We start from the raw sequence: 21615 nt of genomic DNA on the forward strand, positions 1-21615 counted from the left end.
GACCGCCAATACGCCTTTTAACAGCGGCCACTAACGGGCTTTATTCTGATGCATATGCCTTTTTACGGCACTGCATCAGGATAAAGTAAACAGAGCAGGAGCTGTCAAATCTCCCTGCTCTCAGCTGCTAGAGGCAGCTGAGGGCTGGGGGCGTCCCTGCTCTGCCGTGTGAGATCGATATAAGTATCCATCTCACCCGTTCAACCCTTCAGATGCGGTGCGCAATAGCGTGCACCGCATCTGAGTGGTTTTGGAGAGAGGGAGGGAGCTTCCTCTCTCTCCCACCGACACGATCGCCGAGTGTCTGTGTCTCCAATGGCAGCCGGGGGGTTAATAAAGGCCCCCAGGTCTGCCTGTCATGAATGCCTGCTAGATCATGCCGCAGGCATGACCTACAGATGCCTGTCCGTTTTAAACGGACAGGCAGTAATACACTGCAATACAATAGTATTGCAGTGTATTATAATAGCGATCGGAGAATCGCATATTAAAGTCCCCTAGTGGGACTAGTAAAAAAGTTTAAAAAAAGTTTAATAAAGTTAATTTAAAAAAAAATGAAAAACCCAGCTTTTCCCCTCACAAACTGCTTTACTATTAAAAAACCAAAATAAAGTAAAAAAGTTACACATATTTGGTATCGCCGCGTCCGTAATGACCCCGACTATAAATCTATTACATTATTTAACCCGCACGGTGAACGCCGTAAAAAATTTAATAAAAAACGGCAGAAAAATTGCTGTTTTATGTGAATCCTGATAAATGTGATAAAAAGTGATCAAAAAGTTGCATCTACTCCAAAATGGTACCAGTAAAAACTACAAGTCTTCCCGCAAAAAAAAAGCCCTCATACAACCGCATCAGCAAAAAAATAAAAACGTTACGGCTCTTCAAATATGGAGACACAAAAACAAATAATTTTTAAAAAAAAGCGTTTTTACTGTGTAAAAGTAGTAAAACATACAAAAACTATACAAATTTGGCATCGTTGCAATCGTAACAACCCGCTGAATAAAGTTATTATGTTATTTATATCACACGGTAAACGGCGTTGATTTAAGACGCGAAAAAGAGTGGCGAAATTTCAGGTTTTTTTCTATTCCCCCCCAAAAAAAAGTTAATAAAAGTTAATCAATAAATAATATGTCCCCCAAAATAGTGCTATTAAAAAATACAACTTGTCCCGCAAAAAACAAGACCTTATACAGCTATGTCGACACAAAAAAATAAAAAGGTTATAGCTCTTGGAATGCGACGATGGAAAAACGTAAAAAATGGCTTGGTCATTAAGGTCTAAAATAGGCTGTTCATTAAGGGGTTAAAGAGGCTCTGCCACCAGTTTATAACTTCCCTATCTCCTACCTAATCTAATAGGCGCTTTGATGCTGATAACTACTGTGTTTTTTTGTGAGAGCTTATTTTTTTGCAGCACGAGCTGTAGTTTTTATTGGCACCATTTTTTGGTACTTACAACTTTTTTTAACTATTTTTGAGAGCTAAGTTGAACAATAAACATCGATTTTGACAGTTCAAATGTTTTATTTTTTACGCGGTTCACCGTGTGCATTAAATAATGAAATATTGTAATAGTTCAGACTTTTAGACTCAGCGATACCAATTTTTTTACTACTGAATACTTTATTTAACTTTTTTTTTTAACATATTCTATTAGTCCCCTAGGGGACTTGAACCAACAGTTAGTGCTGCTGCTGAGGAGGATAATCGTCCTGGCACGGCTGGAGGCGGTCTGGTTCGTCTTCCGTCACTTCGGTGAAGGACCTGCGGGAGTAAGTGACGTCACAGCGTGATCTCGTGATTCTAGAGGAGATCACGATGGGCTGTGAATGAAGAGGGGCTGGACTCAAGAGAAGTGTATGACGCTGATTGGTCAGCATCACTATACTTTTCTATACAACGCTCACATGGTAAAACGAAAAAAAAAAAATGCCAAGTTGGTCATTAACCCCTAGGCGCACCAGGACGCAACTGTATGTCCATGTGGCCAGTGTCTTAGCGCACAGGGACATAGAGTTACTGCGTGGTTCCCGGTGCACACTGCCGGCGACAGTGTGCACTGGGAACGGGGAGGCCAGCTGTCCCTGACAGCTGACACTCCACTGTATGCCGATCAGTGGCTTATTTCCGCTGATTTCGCCAATTAACCCCTTGATTGCAGTGATCGATTGCAATCACCGCATTCACGGGTTTCTAGCTCATCGGCAGACCTCACGATGAAATTGTGAGGTTGCAGATGGCTAGCATGGCGATCGGAGGCCAAGTAATGGCCTCCGTGTCTGCCATGTACGGAAGCCTATCAGGATCAGCCTCCTGATAGACTTCCTGTCAGAGTGACAGGACATCACTGCCGTTCGCGATGCACACTGTCTATGACAGTGTCTGAGAGTGTCGGCGACAGTGTGCATCGGGAACCGGACGGTCAGCTGTTCCTGACAGCTGACACTCCACTGTTGCCGATCAGCAGCTTGTTGCCGCTGATTTCGGCAATTAACCCGTTACATGCGGGGCTCGATTGCGATCTCCGCATGTAGGGAGTTTGTAGCAGATCAGCCGCCCCCATGCAATTGTGGGGGCTGCTGATGCTTGTGATGGCACCCGAGGGCCAGACAACGAGCTCCGGGTCTGCCATGTATGCAAGCCTATGAGGATCAGCCTCTGGCTGGTCCTCGTAGACTAACTGTCAGAGTGACTGTGACGTCACACTGACAGTTGGAATACATTACGCTACCTAGGTAGTGTAATGTATTCTAGCAGCGATCAGAGCTGCAGGTAAAAAGTAAAGAAAAAAAAGTTAATAAAAATGTTTTACAAAAGTGTAAAAATAAAAGATTTTTTTTTTCCTATAAGTATTTTATTATAGGGAAAAAATGAAACCGTTAAAAAACAGTACACATATTTGGTATCACCGCGTTCGTAACGACCCAATCTATAAAACTATAATGTTATTTTTACCGCATGGTGAACGTCGCCAAAAAAACAAACTAAAAACAATTCCAGAATCACTATTTTTTGGTCACCACCCCTCCCAAAATATAGAATAAAAAGTGATCAAAAAGTCGCATGTACCCGAAAATAGTACCAATAAAAACCCGTCCCGCAAAAAACAAGCCCTTACACCGCTTTTTTGACTGAAAAATAAAAAAGTTACGGCTCTCAGAATATGGCGGCACAGAAAATAAATTATTTTATAAAGAAGAGATTTTATTGTGCAAACGCTGCAAAACATAAAAAAACTATATACATATGGTATCGCCGTAATCGTACCGACCCGCAGAATAAAGTAAAATTGTAATTTATAGTGCATTATGAACGCCGAAAGAAATACAGAATTTAAAACGCCAAAATCACTGTTTTTGGCCACTAAAGCTCTAAATAAAATGTAATAAAAAGTGATCAAAAAGTTGTATGTACCAAAAAATGGTACCAATAAAAACTACAGCTCGTCCTGCCAAAAATAAGACCTCACACCGCTCAATTCATGGAAAAATAAAAGAGTTATGGCGTTTTGGAAGGCGGGGAGTGAAAAACTAAAATGGAAAAGCAAAAAAGGATCAGTCCTGCAAAGGTTAATTAATTTCTATTAAAAAAATCAATTATTACCACATGTGGGGTATTGTCATACTCGGGAGAGATTGCGTTACAAATTTAGGGCGAGTTTTTCTCCTTTATCCCTTGTGAAAATGAAAAAATTCAACATTTTAGTGGACAAAAATGTTTATATTTATTTTCACGGCCTAATTCTACTAAATTCTGCAAAAGACCTGTGTGGTATAAATGCTTACTATACCCCTAGAAAAATTCCTTGAGGGGTGTAGTTTCCCAATTGGGGTCACTTTTGGGGTGTTTCCACTATTTTGTTCCCTCCAGGGGGTTGCAATCGCGACATGGCACTAAAAACCAATCCAGCAAAATCTGCGCTCCAAAATCCAAATGGCGCTCCCTTCCTTCTGAGCGCTGACGTGCGTCCAAACAGCAGTTTATTACCACATATGGGGTATTTCCGTAATCGGGAGAAGATGCTTTACAAATGTTGGGGTGAATTTTCTTCTTTATTCCTTGTAAATATTAAAAATGTCTTATTTCAGAAAAAAAGTAGATTTTTCATTTTCACAGACTAAGGCCTCATTTACACGAACGTGATATACGTCCGTGCGACGCGCGTGCTTTTCACGCAGGTCGCACGGACCTATACAAGTCTATGGGGGCATGCAGACAATCCGTGAGTTTTGCTCAGCGTGAGTGCGCTGAAAAAACTCACGACATGTTCTAAATTTCTGCGTTTTTCGCGCATCACGGACCCATTGAAGTCAATGGGTGCGTGAAAACCACGAAGGTCGCACGGAAGCACTTCCGTGCGAACTGCGTGATTCGCGCAAGAGCTGTCAAACTCTGAATGTAAACAGAAAAGCACCACGTGCTTTTCTGTTTACAAACATCCAAACGGAGTGTCTTAGAGTTGAGCGAACCGAACTTCACCGGGTTCGGCCGAACTAGTTTTGACCGAACCCGGCAAAAAATGTTCCGGTACGCGACGTCAGGAGACAGTCACTGTCCAGGGTGCTGAAAGAGTTAAACTGGTTCAGCACCCTGGACAGTGACTTCCGATCACAATATACATGAACGTGTAAAAAAAAAAAGAAGTTCTGACTTACCGATAACTCCCGGCTTCTTCCTCCAGTCTGACCTCCCGGGATGACAATTCAGTCCAAGTGACAGCTGCAGCCAATCACAGGCCAAGCACAGGCTGCAGCCAATCACAGGCTGCAGCGGTCACATGGACTGCCGCGTCATCCAGGGAGGTGGGGCCGGATGTCAAGAGAGGGACGCGTCACCAAGGCAACGGTCGGGAGACCGGACTTGAGGAAGCAGGAAGTTCTTGGTAAGTATGAACGTCTTTTTTTATTCACAGGTTGCTGTATATTGTGATCGGAATTCACTGTCGAGGGTGCTGAAAGAGTTACTGCCGATCAGTTAACTCTTTCAGCACCCTGGACAGTGACTGACGTCGACTAGCCTCATTTCTAGGATGGTGGCTGCGCGAAAATCACGCAGCCGCGCATCATACACTGATGACACACGGAGCTGTCAAGTGCCTTTTGCGCACGCAAAACGCTGCGTTTTTTTGCGTGCGCAATATGCACACGCTCGTGTAAATGAGGCCTAACTCCAGTTTCCAAAATGGGGTCACTTTTGGGGAGTTTCCACTGTTTTGGCACCACAAGACCTCTTCAAACTCGACATGGTGCCTAAAATATAATCTAAAAATAAGCAGGCCCCAAAATCCACTAGGTGCTCCTTTGTTTCTGAGGCCGGTGTTTCGGTCCATTAAGGCACTAGGCCCACATGTAGGATATTCCTAAAAACTGCAGAATCTGGGCAATAAATATTGAGTTGTGTTTCTCTGGTAAAACCTTCTGTGTTACACAATTTTTTTTATTACAAAAGAATTTCGGCAAAAAAAAGAGAAATTTGTAAATTTCCCCTCTACTTTGCTTTATTTCCTGTGAAACGCCTAAAGGGTTAAAATACTTTCTGAATGCTGTTTTGAATACTTTGAGGGGTGCAGTTTTTAAAATGGGGTGATTTATTGGGGGATTCTAATATATAAGGCCCTCAAAACCACTTCAGAACTAAACTGGCCCCTGTAAAAATAGCCTTTTCAATTTTTCTTGAAAATGTGAGAAATTGCTGCTAAAGTTCTAAGCCTTGTAACGTCCTAGAAAAATAAAAGGATGTTCAAAAAATTATGCAAATATAAAGTACACATATGGGAAATGGTAACTAGTGACTATTTTGTGTGGTATTACTATCTGTTTTACAAGTAGATACATTTAAATTTAGAAAAATGCACATTTTTGCAATATTTCTCTACATTTTGGTGTTTTTCACGAATAAATATTGAATTTATCGACCAAATTTTTCCACTATCATAAAGTACAATATGTCACGAGAAAACAGTCTCAGAATCGCTTGGATAGGTAAAAGCATTCCGGAGTTATTACCACATAAAGTGACACATGTCAGATTTGAAAAAAATCGGATGTGCCACAAGGCCAAAACAGGCTGCGTCCTAAAGGGGTTAAGAAAAAATTTGCATACATCTAAAAACGATCATAACTTTGTAAATAATAAGCTTTTTTTTTTTTTTTTAAAACACAGTAGTTATCAGCATCAAAGCGCCTATTAGATTAGGTAGGAGAAAAGGAAGTTATAAACTGGTGACAGAGCCTCTTTAAAGGCTATGTAAAACTTTGATGGGCATTTGTGTTTTAACAAACAGGTCAGTCAGTGTGCTTGGTGTAATTTTTTTTTTTAAATGTTTAACTTTTTTAGATACAGCTGCTCTGTATTCTCCATACAGAGCAGCTGTATCTTGCGCTAAATCCTGTTCCTGTCAGGACAAGTTCAGTGACAGCGGGTTCCGTGCGTCTCTGACACGCAGGATCCACCTGTAATCTATTACATCTAAGTTCATAACTTAGATGTGAACAATTACAGGTGGATCCTGACCCGCTGTCACTGAACCCGTCAGGTCCGCGGGACTGACGGATTCAAGTCAAAACGAAAGATACAGCTGCTCTGTATAGAGAATATAGAGCAGCTGCATCTCTAGAAGTAAAACACATTTTTAATAAAGACTAATTATGAAGCTACACCAAACACACGGATTGACCTGTTTATTAAAAAAAAAAAACTGCCCCTCAAAGGTTTACATAGCCTTTCAAATTATATGTAAATCTGGAAATACTCAATAGATAATCTCTGGCACATCCTGCCTATTTTGTCAGAAGTCACCAATAATATAAAGTGTATACGTCTACTTTCAGATGAAACAAGTATTGGTCATGTTTCAGTTTTAATATTCCTATTACTTTATCTCATGGTGGTCTCCACTTCTCTCATACCCCCAGACCGGAGAACAGGCAGGGTGGAGGAGTAGGTATACTTCTTTCCCCACACTGCACTTTCCAGGTCCCCTCACTCACATTACCCTCTTTTGAAGTCCACACCCTCAGACTCTTTCACCCATTTTCCCTCCGAGTGGCAGTTGTCTACCGCCCCCGGGCTCACCCCGCCAATTCCTGGATCATTTTGCTGCCTGGCTTCCACAATTTCTATCCTCTGAAACACCCACTCTCATCATGGGTGACTTCAACATCCACATTGATAACCCAATCTCCCCATCTGCCTCCCAGTTTCTATCTTTAACCTCGTCCCTAGGTCTGTCACAACTTACTAACTCTCCTACACATGAAGACGGGCATTCACTTGACCTGGTCTTCTTCCATCTCTGCTCAGTTTCTGACTTTATTAACTCTCCTCTCCCGCTCTCGGACCACAACCTTCTCTTCTTTACTATCAAATATTCTCTGCCTCCTCAGGTCATCCCTACATATCAGACATACAGAAATCTACATGCCATTAACACTAAGCAGCTCATAGACAGTCTACAGTCCTCATTGTCCCCTATCTCTTCCTTCTCCTGTCCCAATCTGGCTGCCAAACTTTACAATAACACTCTCAAACATGCATTGGAAGAAGCAGCCCCCCTTACACTGCGAACCACTCTACAAAGACGACGACAACCCTGGCACACGCCTCAATCCTGCTTTCTTCAGTGGTGCTCGAGATGTGCCGAACGTCTGTGGAGAAAATCACATTTGGCTGCAGACTTCCTCCATTCCAAATTTATGCTGAGAACTTACAACTCTGCCCTTCACCGAGCCAAACAAGTCTATTTCACTTCTCTCATCTCCACACTATCTAATAATCCAAAACGCCTCTTTGATACTTTTCACTCCCTCCTTAGTCCTAAAGTGCAGATGCCAATCACAGATCTCTGTGCTGAAGACCTGGCCAATTATTTTAAAGTTAAAATTGACAACATCCGGCATGATATTATCTCCCAGTCCCCTAGTAACATCGATCCCCTTCCCCCCCGCACTCCCTCTTCTTCACTTTCAGCATTTGACCCAATAACAGAAGAAGAAGAAGTCTCTCGGCTCCTCTCTTCTTCTCGTCCTACTACCTGTCCTAGTGATCCTATCCCCTCACACCTCCTCCAGTCCCTCTCCCCAGCTGTCACTAGTCACCTGACTAAAATATTTAACCTCTCTCTTTCCTCTGGTATCTTTCCCTCCTCTTTTAAACATTCCATTATAAACCCATTACTGAAAAAAACAACTCTTGACCCATCCAGCGCTGCTAACTACCGACCAGTCTCTAATCTGCCCTTCATCTCCAAACTCCTGGAACGCTTGGTCTACTCTCGCCTTATCCGCTATCTCTCTGCTAACTCCATTCATGACCCCTTACAATCTGGTTTCCGCACTCTACACTCCACAGAAACTGCCCTTACTAAAGTCTCAAATGATCTCTTGGTGGCTAAATCTAATGGCAAATACTCTCTACTTATTCTTCTGGATCTCTCTGCAGCCTTTGACACTGTATACCACAAACTCCTACTGAACATGCTCTACTTTATTGGCCTTAACCCCTTCCCGCCGCAGCCCTTTTTCAGATTTCCATTTTCGTTTTTTCCTCCCCACCTTCCAAAAGCCATAAAGTCTTTATTTTTCGGTCTATACAGTACTATGAGGGCTTGATTTTTGCGGGACAAGTTGTAGTTTTTCGTAGCACCATTTATTTTCCCATATAATGTACTAGGAAATGGGAAAAAAAATATTTGTGGGGTAGAAAATGAAAAAAAAAGCGATTCCGCCATTTTTACGGAATTCACTGTGCAATTAAAACAACATGTTAAGTTTATTCTGTGGGTCAATACGATTACCGCGATAGCGAATATGTATAGTTTTTTCTATATTTTACTACTTTTACAAGTATAAACCTAAGTGTAAAAAAGAACATTTATTTTGTGTCGCCAAATTCCAAGAGCTATAACGATTAATTGGTTTGAGGGCTTATTTTTTGCGGGATAAGCTGTAGTTTTTAATAATACCATTTTGGTGTACATGCGTACATTTGATCACTTTTTATTTAATTTTTTGTGGGAGATGAGGTGACCAAAAAATAGATATTCTGGCGTTTAAAGAGGCTCTGTCACCAGATTTTGCTACCCCTATCTCCTATTGCAGCAGATCGGCGCTGCAATGTAGATTACAGTAACGTTTTTTTTTTTTTTTAAACGAGCATTTTTGGCCAAGTTATGACCATTTTTATATTTATGCAAATGAGGCTTGCAAAAGTCCAACTGGGCGTGTTTACAGTAAAAGTACAACTGGGGGTGTATTATGTGTGTTACATCTGGGCGTTTTTACTTCTTTTACTAGCTGGGCGTTAGGAATGGGAGTGTATGATGCTGACGAATCAGCATCATCCACTTCTCTTCACAACGCCCAGCTTCTGGCAGTGCACAGACACACAGCGTGTTCTCGAGAGATCACGCTGTGACGTCACTTCCCCAGGTCCTGCATCGTGTCGGACGAGCGAGGACACATCGGCACCAGAGGCTATATTTGATTCTGCAGCAGCATCGGCGTTTTAAAAATAAAAACGTTACTCTTATCTCCATTGCAGCGCCGATCTGCTGCAATAGGAGATAGGGGTTGCAAAATCTGGTGACAGAGCCTCTTTAAATATTTATTTTTTTATGGCGTTCACCGTGCGGGTTAAATTATATATTGTAATAGTTCAGAATTTTACGAATGCGGCGGTACCAATTATGTTCATTTATTTTTTTTTTTTACTATGCTCTAGGGGGAAAATGGGAAAAAGTTTGTTTTTTTATTAGTCTCCCCGGGGACTTCAAGCAGCGATCGTTAGATCGCTTGCACGATATACTGCAATACTAATGTATTGCAGTATATCGTGATTCTGACAGGCAACTATTAAGCCCTGCCGGAGGCAAGGCTTAATAGGTGTACAAAGATGACGGACCTGGGGGCATTCATTAGGCCCCCAGGCAGCCCTAGCAACCATCGCCTCCCCCGCGATTGCGTTGCGGGGGTGCGATGAGCTGTTAGAGGGGGTCACCCCCTCTTTTTAGCTATTTAAATGCTGCGGTCGCAGCATTTAATGAGTTAAACAAGCGGGATCGCGCTCGAGTGCGATGCCGCTTGTTACTCTGAAGTGTCGGCTGTAACAAACAGCCAACACCCGCATCGTATGGAGCGGGTTCACTCCGTGAGCCCGCTCCATACTTCCTCTACCCAACTTTGGCGTATGGATACGTCAAATGTCAGGAAGGGGTTAACCCCTTCCCGCTCCTGGACGTACTATTAGGTCATGGTAACTATAGCGTTCGCGCTCCATGACCTAATAGTACGTCTCGGGAGTAACGGCCGTTTCGGCCGTCCTCCCGACACATACAGGAGCTGTGACAGCTGCTGTCTTGTTCAGCAGCTGTCACAGCTCCTACATCGGGGACCGATCGCTGTGTCCCCGCTGATTAACCCCTTAAAAGCCGCGTTCTATAGAGATCGCGGCTTTTTAGGGGTTAAGCTGCCATCGCCGGCCTGCTACACGATAGCGGCCGGCGATGGTGACTATGGCAACCGGACACCAAACAATGGCGTCCGGCTATGCCATAGACGGAAGCCTAGTGGGTCCTGACAATGTCAGGACCCACTATGCTTGCTGTCAGTGAGTAGCTGACAGTTCTAATACACTGCACTACGCATGTAGTGCAGTGTATTAGAATAGCGATCAGGGACTCCTGTCCTCAAGTCCCCTAATGGGACAAAGTAATACAGTAAAAAAAAAGTTAAAAAAAGATGTGTAAAAATAAGAAAATAAAAGTTTTAAAACTATTAAAAGTAAAAATCCCCCTTTTTCCCTTATCAGTCTTTTATTATTAATAAAAATATATAAACAAACAAATAAACTATACATAATTGGTATCGCCGCGTCCGTAACGGCCTGAACTACAAAATTATTTCGTTATTTATCCCGCACGGTGAACGCCGTAAAAGAAAATAATAATAAACCGTACCACAATCACAATTCTTTGGTCACTTCACCTCCCAAAAAATGGAATAAAAAGATCAAAAAGTCGCATGTACCGAAAAATGGTACTGATGGAAACTACAGTTCGTTACGCAAAAAATAAGTCCTCGCACGGCTTTATTGATTGAAAAATAAAAACGTTATGGCTCTTAGAATAAGGTAACACAAAAAGTGAATGATTTTTACCAAACTTATTTTATTGTGCAAACGCCATAAGACATAAAAAAAACTATAAACATCTGGTATCGCCGTAATCGTATCGCCCCGCAGAATAAAGTGAATATGTCATTTATAGCGCACGGTGAACGCTGTAAAAAAAAATAGAATAAAAAAATAATAGTAGAATTGCTGTTTTTTAGTCACCACGCCACCTAAAAATAGAATAAAAACTGATCAAAAAGCTGCATGCACCCCAAGAAAACTACAATGGATTCCTCAAGTGGTCTAGTTTCCAAATTGGGGTCACTTTTGGGGGGTTTCCAATGTTTTGGCACCACAAGACCTCTTCAAACCGGACATGGTGCCTAATAAAAAAAAGAGGCCTCAAAATCCTCTAGGAGCTCCTTTGCTTCGGAGGCCGGTGCCTCAGTCCATTACCGCACTAGGGCCACATGTGGGATATTTCTCTAAACTGCAGAATCTGGGCAATACGTATTAAGTTGCGTTTCTCTGATAAATCCAATTGTGTTGTAAAAAAAAATGGAATAAAGAGGATTTTCTGACAAAAAAAAAAGTAAACTTCACCTCTACTTTGCTCTAAATTTCTGTGAAACACCTAAAGGGTTCATAAACTTTCTAAATGCTGTTGTGAATACTTTGAGGGGTCTAGTTTCTAAAATGGGGTGTTTGATAGGGGTTTCTAATATATGGGCCCCTCAAAGCAACTTCAGAACTGAACTGGAACCTAAAAAAATAAATAAATGAGGCAATACTTCGCTTCTTACATTATACTGATAATGAGCCGTGCCCACCCCGAGATGACCCCAGTTTTGACCGTTTGTATAAACGGAGACCCCTATTAGACCGTTCCAGTGCCCGGTTTTCCCAAAAATACACCCCCGAGAAGTGTATTTCTATTGATGAGTCCCAGGTACATTTTAAAGGGAGGGTTCAATTCCGCGAGTACCTGCCGGGTAAGAGGGCAAGGTATGGCGTGAAGATGTCTAAGCTGTGCGAGAGTGCATCAGGGTATACCTACAGGTTTAGGATATATGAAGGAAAGGCCACCCCCAAACCAGACTGCATCCTGGACTACAATAGGTACATGGGAGGGATGGACTTGTAAGATCAAGCCCTGAAGCCCTACAGTGCCATGCGGTGTGGTATAAGAAGCTGGCCGGGCACATCATACAGATGGCTTTGTACAATGCGTACGTGCTACGTCGATGTGCAGGCCAGAGGGGAACTTTCCTGGAATTTCAAGAGGTGATTATCAAGAACCTAATCTTTAGGGACCAAGAAGGGGGGCACCCAGTACTTCTGGAAGCGGGGCCACACGCATCGTACCAGGGCGGCAACACTTTCCAGGAGAAGTTCCCCAAACTGACAAGAAGGGAAAAAGTCAAAAGAGGTGCAAAGTCTGCTATAAGAGGGGGATAAGGGAGGACACAATATATCAATGTGACACGTGTCCCGAATAACCAGAGCTCTGTATGAAAGAGTTTTAAAATTTATCATACATCCCTTGGTTTATAATTTACCCCAATTTTACTTACCCTGATGCACTCCGCACAGCTTATCCCCCCTCGTCTTTCCCCTCTGGGCCCTGCTGTGTGCCCAGGCAGCTGACAACAGCCACATGTAGGATATTGCCGTACCCAGGAGAACCCACATTACATTTTATGGGGTGTATGTCTCCGGTCAAAATGCTCACTACACCTCTAGATGAATGCCTTAAGGGTGTCGTTTTTAAAACGGGGTCACTTCTTGCGGGTTTCAACTGTACAGGTACCTCAGGGGCTTCTGCATACATGACTTCGCACTAGAAAATCCCCAGTGTGCCAAATGGTTGTCCTTTCCTTCTGAGCCCTCCCATGGGCCAAAACGGCAGTTTATCACCACAAATGGGGTATTGCGGCACTCAGAACAAATTGCGCAACAGGGGGTATTGTTTCTTGTGAAAATAAGAAATTTTCAGACAAAAATACATATTATTTGAAAAAAATTATTTTGTTTTCATTCCCAGCCCAATTCAAATAAGTTCTGTGAAAAAACTATGGGGTCAAAATGGTCACAACACCCATAAATGAATTCCTCGAGGGGTGTAGTTTCCAAAATGGGGTCACTTCTGGTGGGTTTCCATTGCTTTGATACCTCTGGGGCTCTGCAAATGCGACATGGCACCCGAAAACCAAACCAGCAAAATCTGCACTCCAAAGAACACACAGCTCTCCTTCCCTTCTGAGGCCTCCCATGAGCCCAAACGGCAGTTTATCACCACAAATGGGGTATTGCTGCACTCAGGAGAAATTGGGCAACAAAATTGAGTATTTTGTTCCCTGTGAAAATAAGAAATTTTGATAAAAAATTACATCTTATTGGAAAAAATGACATTTTTTTTAATGTCACAGCCCAATTGAAATAGGTGCTGTGAAAAAACTGCGGTAAAAATACTAACAACAACCATGAATAAATTTCTTGAGGGGTGTAGTTTCCAAAATGGGGTCACTTCTGGCGGGTTTCCATTGCTTTCATACCTCCGAGGCTCTGCAAATGCGACATGGCACCCGAAAACCAATCCAGCAAAATCTGTACTCCAACAAACACATAGCGCTCCTTTCCTTCTGAGCCCTCCCATGAGCCCAAACGGCAGTTTATCACCACAAATGGGGTATTGCCGCACTCAGGACAAATTGGGCAACAAAATGGGGTATTTTGTTCCCTGTGAAAATAAGAAATTTTGATCACAAATGACATTTTATTTGAAAAAATGACATTTTTTTTCATTTCAGAGCCCAATTCAAATACGTGCTGTGAAAAAACTGTGCGGTCAAAATGGTAACAACAACCCTAAATGAATTCCTTGAGGGGTGTAGTTTCCAAAATGGGGCCACTATTGGGGGATTCCTACTGTTTTGACATCTCAACACCTCTTCAAACCTGGCATGCTGCCTAAAATATATTCTAATAAAAAAGAGGACTCAAAATGCACTAGGTCCTTCTTTGCTTCTGGGGCTTGTGCTTTATTCCACGAGCGCACTAGAGCCACATGTGGGACATTTCTAAAAACTGAAGAATCTGGACAATACATATTTTGTAGTATTTCTCTGGTAAAACCTTCTCTGTTACAGAAAAAATAATGAATAAAATTGAAATTCAGCAAGAAAAATAAAATTTGCAAATTTCACCTCCACTTTGCTTTAATTCCTGTGAAATGCCTGAAGGGTTAAAAAACTTTCTAAATGCTGTTTTGAATACTTTGAGGGGTCTAGTTTTTAAAATGAGGTGTTTTATCAGGGTTTCTAATACATAGGCCCCTCAAAGCCACTTCAGAACTCAAGAGGTACCTTAAAAAAAAGGCTTTTGAAATTTTCTTAAAAATATGAGAAATTGCTGTTTATGTTCTAAGCCTTGTAACGTCCAAGAAAAATAAAAGAATGTTCAAAAAACGATGCCAATCCAAAGTAGACATATGGGAAATGTGAACTAGTAACTATTTTGGGTGGTATAACCGTCTGTTTTACAAGCAGATGCATTTAAATTCAGAAAAATGCTATTTTTTCAAAAAAATTTCTAAATTTTGCAATTTTTCACCAATAAACACTGAATATATCGACCAAATTTTACCATGAACATGAAGCCCAATGTGTCACGAGAAAACAATCTCAGAATCGCTTGGGTAGGTTTAAGCATTCCGACGTTATTACCACATAAAGTGAAATATGTCAGATTTGAAAAATGGGCTCTGAGCCTTAAGGCCAAAACTAGGCTGCGTCCTTAAGGGGTTAAAGACACGGCTCTCTCTTGGTTTTCCTCCTATGTCTCTGACCGCTCGTTCAGTGTGTCATTTGCTGGTGCTACTCCTCTTCCCCTTGCTATCGGGGTTCCTCAGGGATCAGTCCTAGGTCCGCTCCTCTTTTCTCTCTACACAGCGCCTATTGGACAAACCATCAGCAGATTTGGCTTCCAGTACCATCTCTACGCTGATGACACCTAATTATATGCCTCTTCCCATGACATCACCCCTGCTCTAATACAAAACACCAGTGATTGTGTGTCCGCTGTCTCGGAGTTAATTTTGATCTTTCCTTTACTCCTCACATTCAATCACTTTCACGCTCCAGTCATTTTCACCTCAAAAACATCTCCAGAATCCGCCCTTTTCTTACGGTGGAAACAGCCAAAACTCTCATTGTTGCTCTGATTCACTCTCGTCTTGACTACTGTAACTCATTACTAGTCGGTCTTCCCCTCACTAAAGTCTCCTCTCCAATCTATTCTTAATGCAGCAGCCAGGCTCATCTTTATGACCAACCGCTACAACAACGCTTCTACCCTGTGCCAATCACTGCACTGGTTGCCCATCCCCTTCAGAATTAAACTCAAACTAATCACTCTCACCCACAAAGCTCTCCACAGTGCTGCACCTCCTTACATCTCTTCCCTCAGCTCTGTCTACCACCCTACTCGCGCTCTACATTCTGCCAACAACCTTAGATTAAAATCCTCCATAATCCGAACCTCCCACTCCCGTCTCCAAGATTTTTCTTGTGCTGCACCAGTCCTCTGGAATGCACTACCACAGGCAATCCGATTAATTCCCAATATCCACAGTTTTAAACATGCCCTGAAAACACATCTATTTAGACAGGCCTATAACATTCCCTAATCTGACTCCTTTCCTTGGCCCAATTAGTCATCAGAATAAGATTCCCTCACACTCCTTCCCTTCATGTCCATCATACACGGATACTGGCTGGTGACCGGCTCATGCAGCTTTAAAAAATGGCTGGACTATTGTACAGAACAAACACTGTTACACTTTGTGTCTCCTTTATTTCCTCATAGATTGTAAGCTCTTGTGGTCAGGGTCCTCAATCCTCCAGTCTGAATTGTAAATGAGCTTTGTCACTATGTAATGTCTGATATTGTCTGTTTACGTTCCCTCTAAATTGTAAAGTGCTGCGTAATATGTTGGCGCTATATAAAGATTATTATTATTACTTTGTGGCTTTGGAGAAAAGCGCCATCAGATTTCATTGGCGACTGCTTATCCCCAGCCGACCATGGAAATAAATATGCATGCTTGGCTGATCCGAGCATGTTTATTTATGGGAGAGTCAGGGAATATTGTTGTTGGCTGATCTGAAGTATATGGCCAGCCTCAATCAGTACGCTCGCTTGGGTAATGCCTACCTGCTGTTCTAGAGTTTGGGCTACTAGGCAGATTTTTAGCTCTGCTCCTTGAGGCCTGATTTACACGAGCGTGTGCGTTTTGCGCACACAAAAAACGCGGTGTTTTGCGTGCGCAAAAGGCACATAACAGCTCCGTGTGTCATCAGCGTATGATGCGCGGCTGCGAGATTTTCATGAAGCCGGCATCATTATGACACTCCGTTTGGATGTTTGTAAACAGAAAAGCACGTGGTGCTTTTCTGTTTACATTCAGAGTTTGACAGCTGTTGTGCGAATCACGCGCGTCCCACGGAAGTGCTTCCGTGCGGCATGCGTGGTTTTCACGCACCCATTGACTTCAATGGGTGCGTGATGCGTGAACAGCGCACAAAGAAAGGACATGTCGTGACTTTTTTTCAGCAGACTCACGCTGAGCAAAACTCACGAACTGTCTGCACTGCCCCATAGACTAACATAGGTGCACGCACGTATATCACGCTCGTGTAAACGAGGCCTAAGACCGTAGCTAGGGTTAGTGACTGCAGCTTAGTTGCATTATCTAATAGGACCTAGGTAGTCTCAAATATATCTTGTGTCTCAACAGTGGCTTAAGCTACTTGTCTCTTCCCCCATGCTTTACACTGCAGTTCTGCTTCTTGTAATTGGCTGCTGTGTATAGGCACTAGCTGATCACAATCTCATAAGAAAGTCAGTACAGAGAGCTGATTTCTGTTACAGGAAGGATCGAATGATAAACGACAAGCAGCTAAACCATCAGTGAGGAAAAGAAGACTGTCTGCCACATATATAGTGAGGGAATTAGTAATAAAGGAGGAGGCTGGGGGGAAATCTCTCATCATACAGCCATCAAACATTTCTAGATTATTAGAAATAGAGACAAGTACTCACCGCTGGGGTTCACCGCTGCTGGCGTCGCCATTGTTATAAGTGAGAACTGCACAGATTATACCTGCAAATAATTAACAAACATCAACGGCAAAGAAGGAGAAAGCGGTGAAGCGGAGCGTTCCGGATGAGTGGACGCGAATCAGTCATTGTGCGGAAAAAGAATGGAGCTGGTATTATTATTTACAGTACACACGGCTCATAAGATTTCTGCAACCTGATGATACTAAATGCCTACACATGCCAGGCATGCTGGGGCTTGTAGTTCTGACACGTATGGGCTGCCTACTCTTTAAGCCGGGCATAGACATTTATTTTTGGTGCCAGTCACTGACTCTATGAAGAGAGCATGACTGGCAGGGACTGGGAAAGAAGGACTTTTACCTGTCCGATTCTTTGTTATGCCTGAGATAAAGAGTCAGAGATGTCCGGCAGCCGCTTATCTCCCTCTATAGTGACATCTATATCATATCTATGGCCGGCCTTGGATTTAGCAATGGATAATACATACATCCTATAGTACCACCTTGGAGAATACAGAGCTCATGTATCAATATGACAAATATTGTGCGAATAGGTCGGAGATGTGCGTGATATTTATCATGGCACTCCAGCAGTTTACAATCTGACAGCCGAACAACAGGTTCAAGACCTGTCCTCCCCAGATCACAGCACAACCAATGTAGAAAATGCTGCAATTGACCCTATGGATAGATGAGCCCGGATCATGAGTATATAGGTGTCCACACATGAAACTAGTATGGGATTTCCTGACTGCAACTGGTGATTCGCAATGGGTGCCATGCAGAGAAGATCGGGCACAGGATGTAGCAGAGCTGCTAATAATAATAACTAGTAATAATATTAGATTGCTTTGTTCTCTACTGAGGTGCCTAGAACAAGGACACAGCAGAGAATGAGGCAGGGGGCGGGGGGGGGGGCTGCTCGCTCACACTGGGGGGGACAAGACCCGATCACTGCATATAACGGAGATCGGCGCTGTATACTCACGGTGCCACCTCCCCCTCCCCAGTGTCCGGTTCCTTTGTGCGGCCGGTGTCCGGAGCTGACAGGGGAGATACCGCGAGAACTGCGAATCTCCGTACTGGGGGCAATCAGGAGGGGGAGAATTGGCGGTGTTGCTATAGCAACAAGTGAGTCCCTGGCCATGTAGGGGGCGTTTCTATAGCAACCCCGAGGGAAGGAGGGAGCAGGGTACTGCGTCCTTTATTTCATACTGGCAGAGCCATTCACAACGGGATTACAACTACTACTATACCAGCAACTTGTGGGTATAATAGCGTTCTGCTGCCATCTAGGGGTCCTAAAGAGAACTGCAAGTCTATGTGAATAGAGGACGACGACTTTGCATAGGCATCCGCACGAGTGGGGAGTGGGGAGGGGGGAGGTTCCTCATCTGTTGATGCCCCCATAATTTTCACTTTGCTAACTTTCCACATGCAGGACATTACATGTTTTTGCACAGGGTGGTTTAGGGATTCGAAAGTTATGATATTCCTAATAATATCCCTGATGGTCTGGAGTGGTTTAAGGGTAAGGAGTTTTTCGAAGACAGAAAGTGATAACATATCACAATGATATGCCATCACTTTCTGATCGGTGGAGATCCGACTGGTGGGACCCCCACTGATCCTGGAAATAACAGGGCACCGTGCAGTGAATAGGGTTGTTCTGCAATTCCCTGTAAAGTGGAAGTGTTGGGAAAAACTTGGAAGGGGACGCAGCAGTAATCCAGAGGTGAGGATCCCGGAGAAAACCCCTAAACTGAGAAGTCCCCTTTAATGACCTAGATCTGTGGTGGTGAAGGATTGATCGTGTAGCTCCATGCCGCCATGCGACACTGGATGTCTCTTCTATCATTTATTATTGGAATACACCGTTCAGCCATTGACGCAGTCTCCCTAGCGTTGTGTTTGATGGGGGACCAATTCTATGTAGAAGTTTCTAAGCCCATGAGTGGGGCCATAACAGCGTGATTTGTGGCTAAAATGCTAATACTTACATTATGGATGTTAAATTAATTTCCTACTTTTTTAACTTCTTAATTTCATCGGGGTGGTTGGTTGGGAATAAGGATTATCGGGGAAATATAATTTATTCGATATGTGAATGAAGATTTCTTTATTTTTGACTTTCATAATTCAAATGAACAAATCCATACTGACCAGATATCCACCGCAGAAAGCACCTACAATGGGCACGTGAGCATCAGAACTGCGCCATGGAGCAGTGGAAGAATGTGGGCTGGAAAGATGAATCACATTTTCTTTTACATCATGCGTGTTTGTCATTTACCTGGGTATCAGGATGCACTACAACATTTTTTTATTTTTTCCAGTGACACTTAGGGTGTGGCCTATTTGGTGGGTGGGACTTATGGGCGTGGCTTATCTGATGGGTGTGGCTTTCCCGAATTTCTGCATGCAAATAAACTAACAAAAATGTCTGCACTAGTTTGGCTGACAACTACTCTGGTGGCCGGTATCTCTCTGGTTATCTGGCTGTTTACAGGCAGGTGATGCCTCACTTTATCACTAGGGCTTGGCGATATGTGCTGACCATTACTGGTAGTGTAAAAACCAGCGTAGATAGTGCCACACTCAGTGCCCCTTGTAGATGGTGCTCCACACTACTCCCTGTAGATAATGCCACATGGCCCCCCTGTAGATAGTGCAACAGTGCCCTCTGTACACACTGCTCCCTGTAGTTATTGCCACGCACTGCTTCCTGTGCATAATTCCACAGTGCCCCCTGTAGATAGTGCCACATGGCCCTCCTGTAGATAGTGCCACAGTGCCCTCTGTAGATAGTGGCACACATGTCTTTTTTAGATAGTGCCACAGTGCCCTCTGTATATAATAGCACAGTGCCCCCTGTAGATAGTGCCACAGTGCCCTCTGTAGATAATAGCACAGTGCTCCCTGTAGGTAGTGCCACAGAGCCCCCCTGTTGATAGTGCCACACAGCCCCCTTGTAGATAGTGCCATATAGCCCCCCTGTAGATAGAGCCACACAGTCTCCCTGTAGATAATGCCACATGCCCCCCTGTAGATAGTGCCACAGTGCCCTCTGTACCCACTGCCCCCTGTAGTTATTGCCACACACTGCACCCTGTAGTTATTGCCATGCACTGCTTCCTGTACATAATTCCACAGTGCCTCCTGTAGATAGTGCCAAATGGCCCTCCTGTAGATAGTGCCACAGTGCCCTCTGTAGATAGTGGCACACATCTTTTTTAGATAATGCCACAGTGCCCTCTGTATATAATAGCACAGTCCCCCTTGTATATAGTGTCACAGTGCCCTCTGTAGATAATAGCACAGTGCCCCCTGTAGGTAGCGCCACAAAGCCCCCTGTAGATAGTGCCACAGTGCCCTCTGTAGATAATAGCACAGTGCTCCCTGTAGGTAGTGCCACAGAGCCCCACAGTAGATAGTGCCACAACGCCCCCTTGTAGATAGTGCCACACAGCCCCCCTGTAGATAGTGCCACACAGCCCCCTGTAGATAGAGCCACACAGTCTCCCTGTAGATAATGCCACAGTGCTCTCTGTACACACTGCTTGCTCCCTGTAGTTATTGCCACACACTGCACCCTGTAGTTATTGCCACGCAGTGATTCCTGTACAGAATTCCACAGTGCCCCATGTAGATAGTGTCACATGGCCATCCTGTAGAGAGTGCCACAGTGCCCTCTGTGGATAATAGCACAGTGCCCCCTGTAGATAGTACCACACAGCCCCCCTGTAGATAGTGCCACATTGCCCTCTGTAGATAATAGCACAGTGCCCCCTGTAGATAGTGCCACACAGCCCCCTGTAGATAGTGCCACAGTACCAACTGTAGATAATAGCACAGTGCTCCCTGTAGATAGTGCCACACAGCCCCCCTGCATCTAGTGCCACACAGCCCCCTGTAGACAGAGCCACACAGACCCCCTTGTAGATAGGGCCACACAGCTCTCTGTAGATCATGCCACACAGCCCCCCGTAGATGATGCCACACAGCCACCCTGTAGATGATGCCACACAGCCCCCCTGTAGATGCCACGCTTTGGCCGGGGATTCCTCTAACCATAGACAGTGACGTCAGGGGATCCTCGTGGATCGGAATGTGATGTCAGAGGCAACCCCAGAGCAGGAGTCCCGGACAGAGCACTACTAGCACTCTGCCCGGGACTCCAGCTGTGCTCCTGACATCACTGACCATACATGGACAGTGATGTCAGGGGCTTCCCCAGCCTAGTTCCGGAGCAGAGCCGATTCTAGCACTCTGCCTGGGACTCCCGCTCTGCTCCTGACATCACAGTCCATATATGGACAGTGAAGTCGGGTGCTCCGTCTATGAGCGGAATCCGAGGCAGAGCATCGGCAAT

At 43.8% G+C, this 21615-nt stretch overlaps 1 protein-coding gene across 6 annotated transcripts in view; it reads right to left on the bottom strand.

Moving 5' to 3' along the window:
• The window catches only part of ARNT2 (aryl hydrocarbon receptor nuclear translocator 2), a 100699-nt gene extending 82256 nt beyond the window's left edge, over window positions 1–18443 (bottom strand). For 2 of the 6 annotated variants that reach the window (XM_075858157.1, XM_075858156.1), the window contains exons 1-2: window positions 18232–18442; window positions 17224–17284 (exon numbers count right to left, since the gene is read on the bottom strand). In XM_075858157.1, coding sequence (XP_075714272.1) covers window positions 17224–17254 — 31 coding nt within the window. In that variant the 5' untranslated portion in view covers window positions 17255–17284; window positions 18232–18442. Of the gene's footprint in view, window positions 1–13676; window positions 13862–17223; window positions 17285–18231 lie in introns of all 6 variants that reach the window. The other 4 variants (XM_075858161.1, XM_075858160.1, XM_075858163.1 and 1 more) reach the window with 3 other exon arrangements.
• Window positions 18444–21615: the final 3172 nt, after the last annotated feature.

Source organism: Rhinoderma darwinii, chromosome 3 (genome assembly GCF_050947455.1).
Source record: "Rhinoderma darwinii isolate aRhiDar2 chromosome 3, aRhiDar2.hap1, whole genome shotgun sequence".
NCBI lineage: Eukaryota > Metazoa > Chordata > Amphibia > Anura > Rhinodermatidae > Rhinoderma > Rhinoderma darwinii.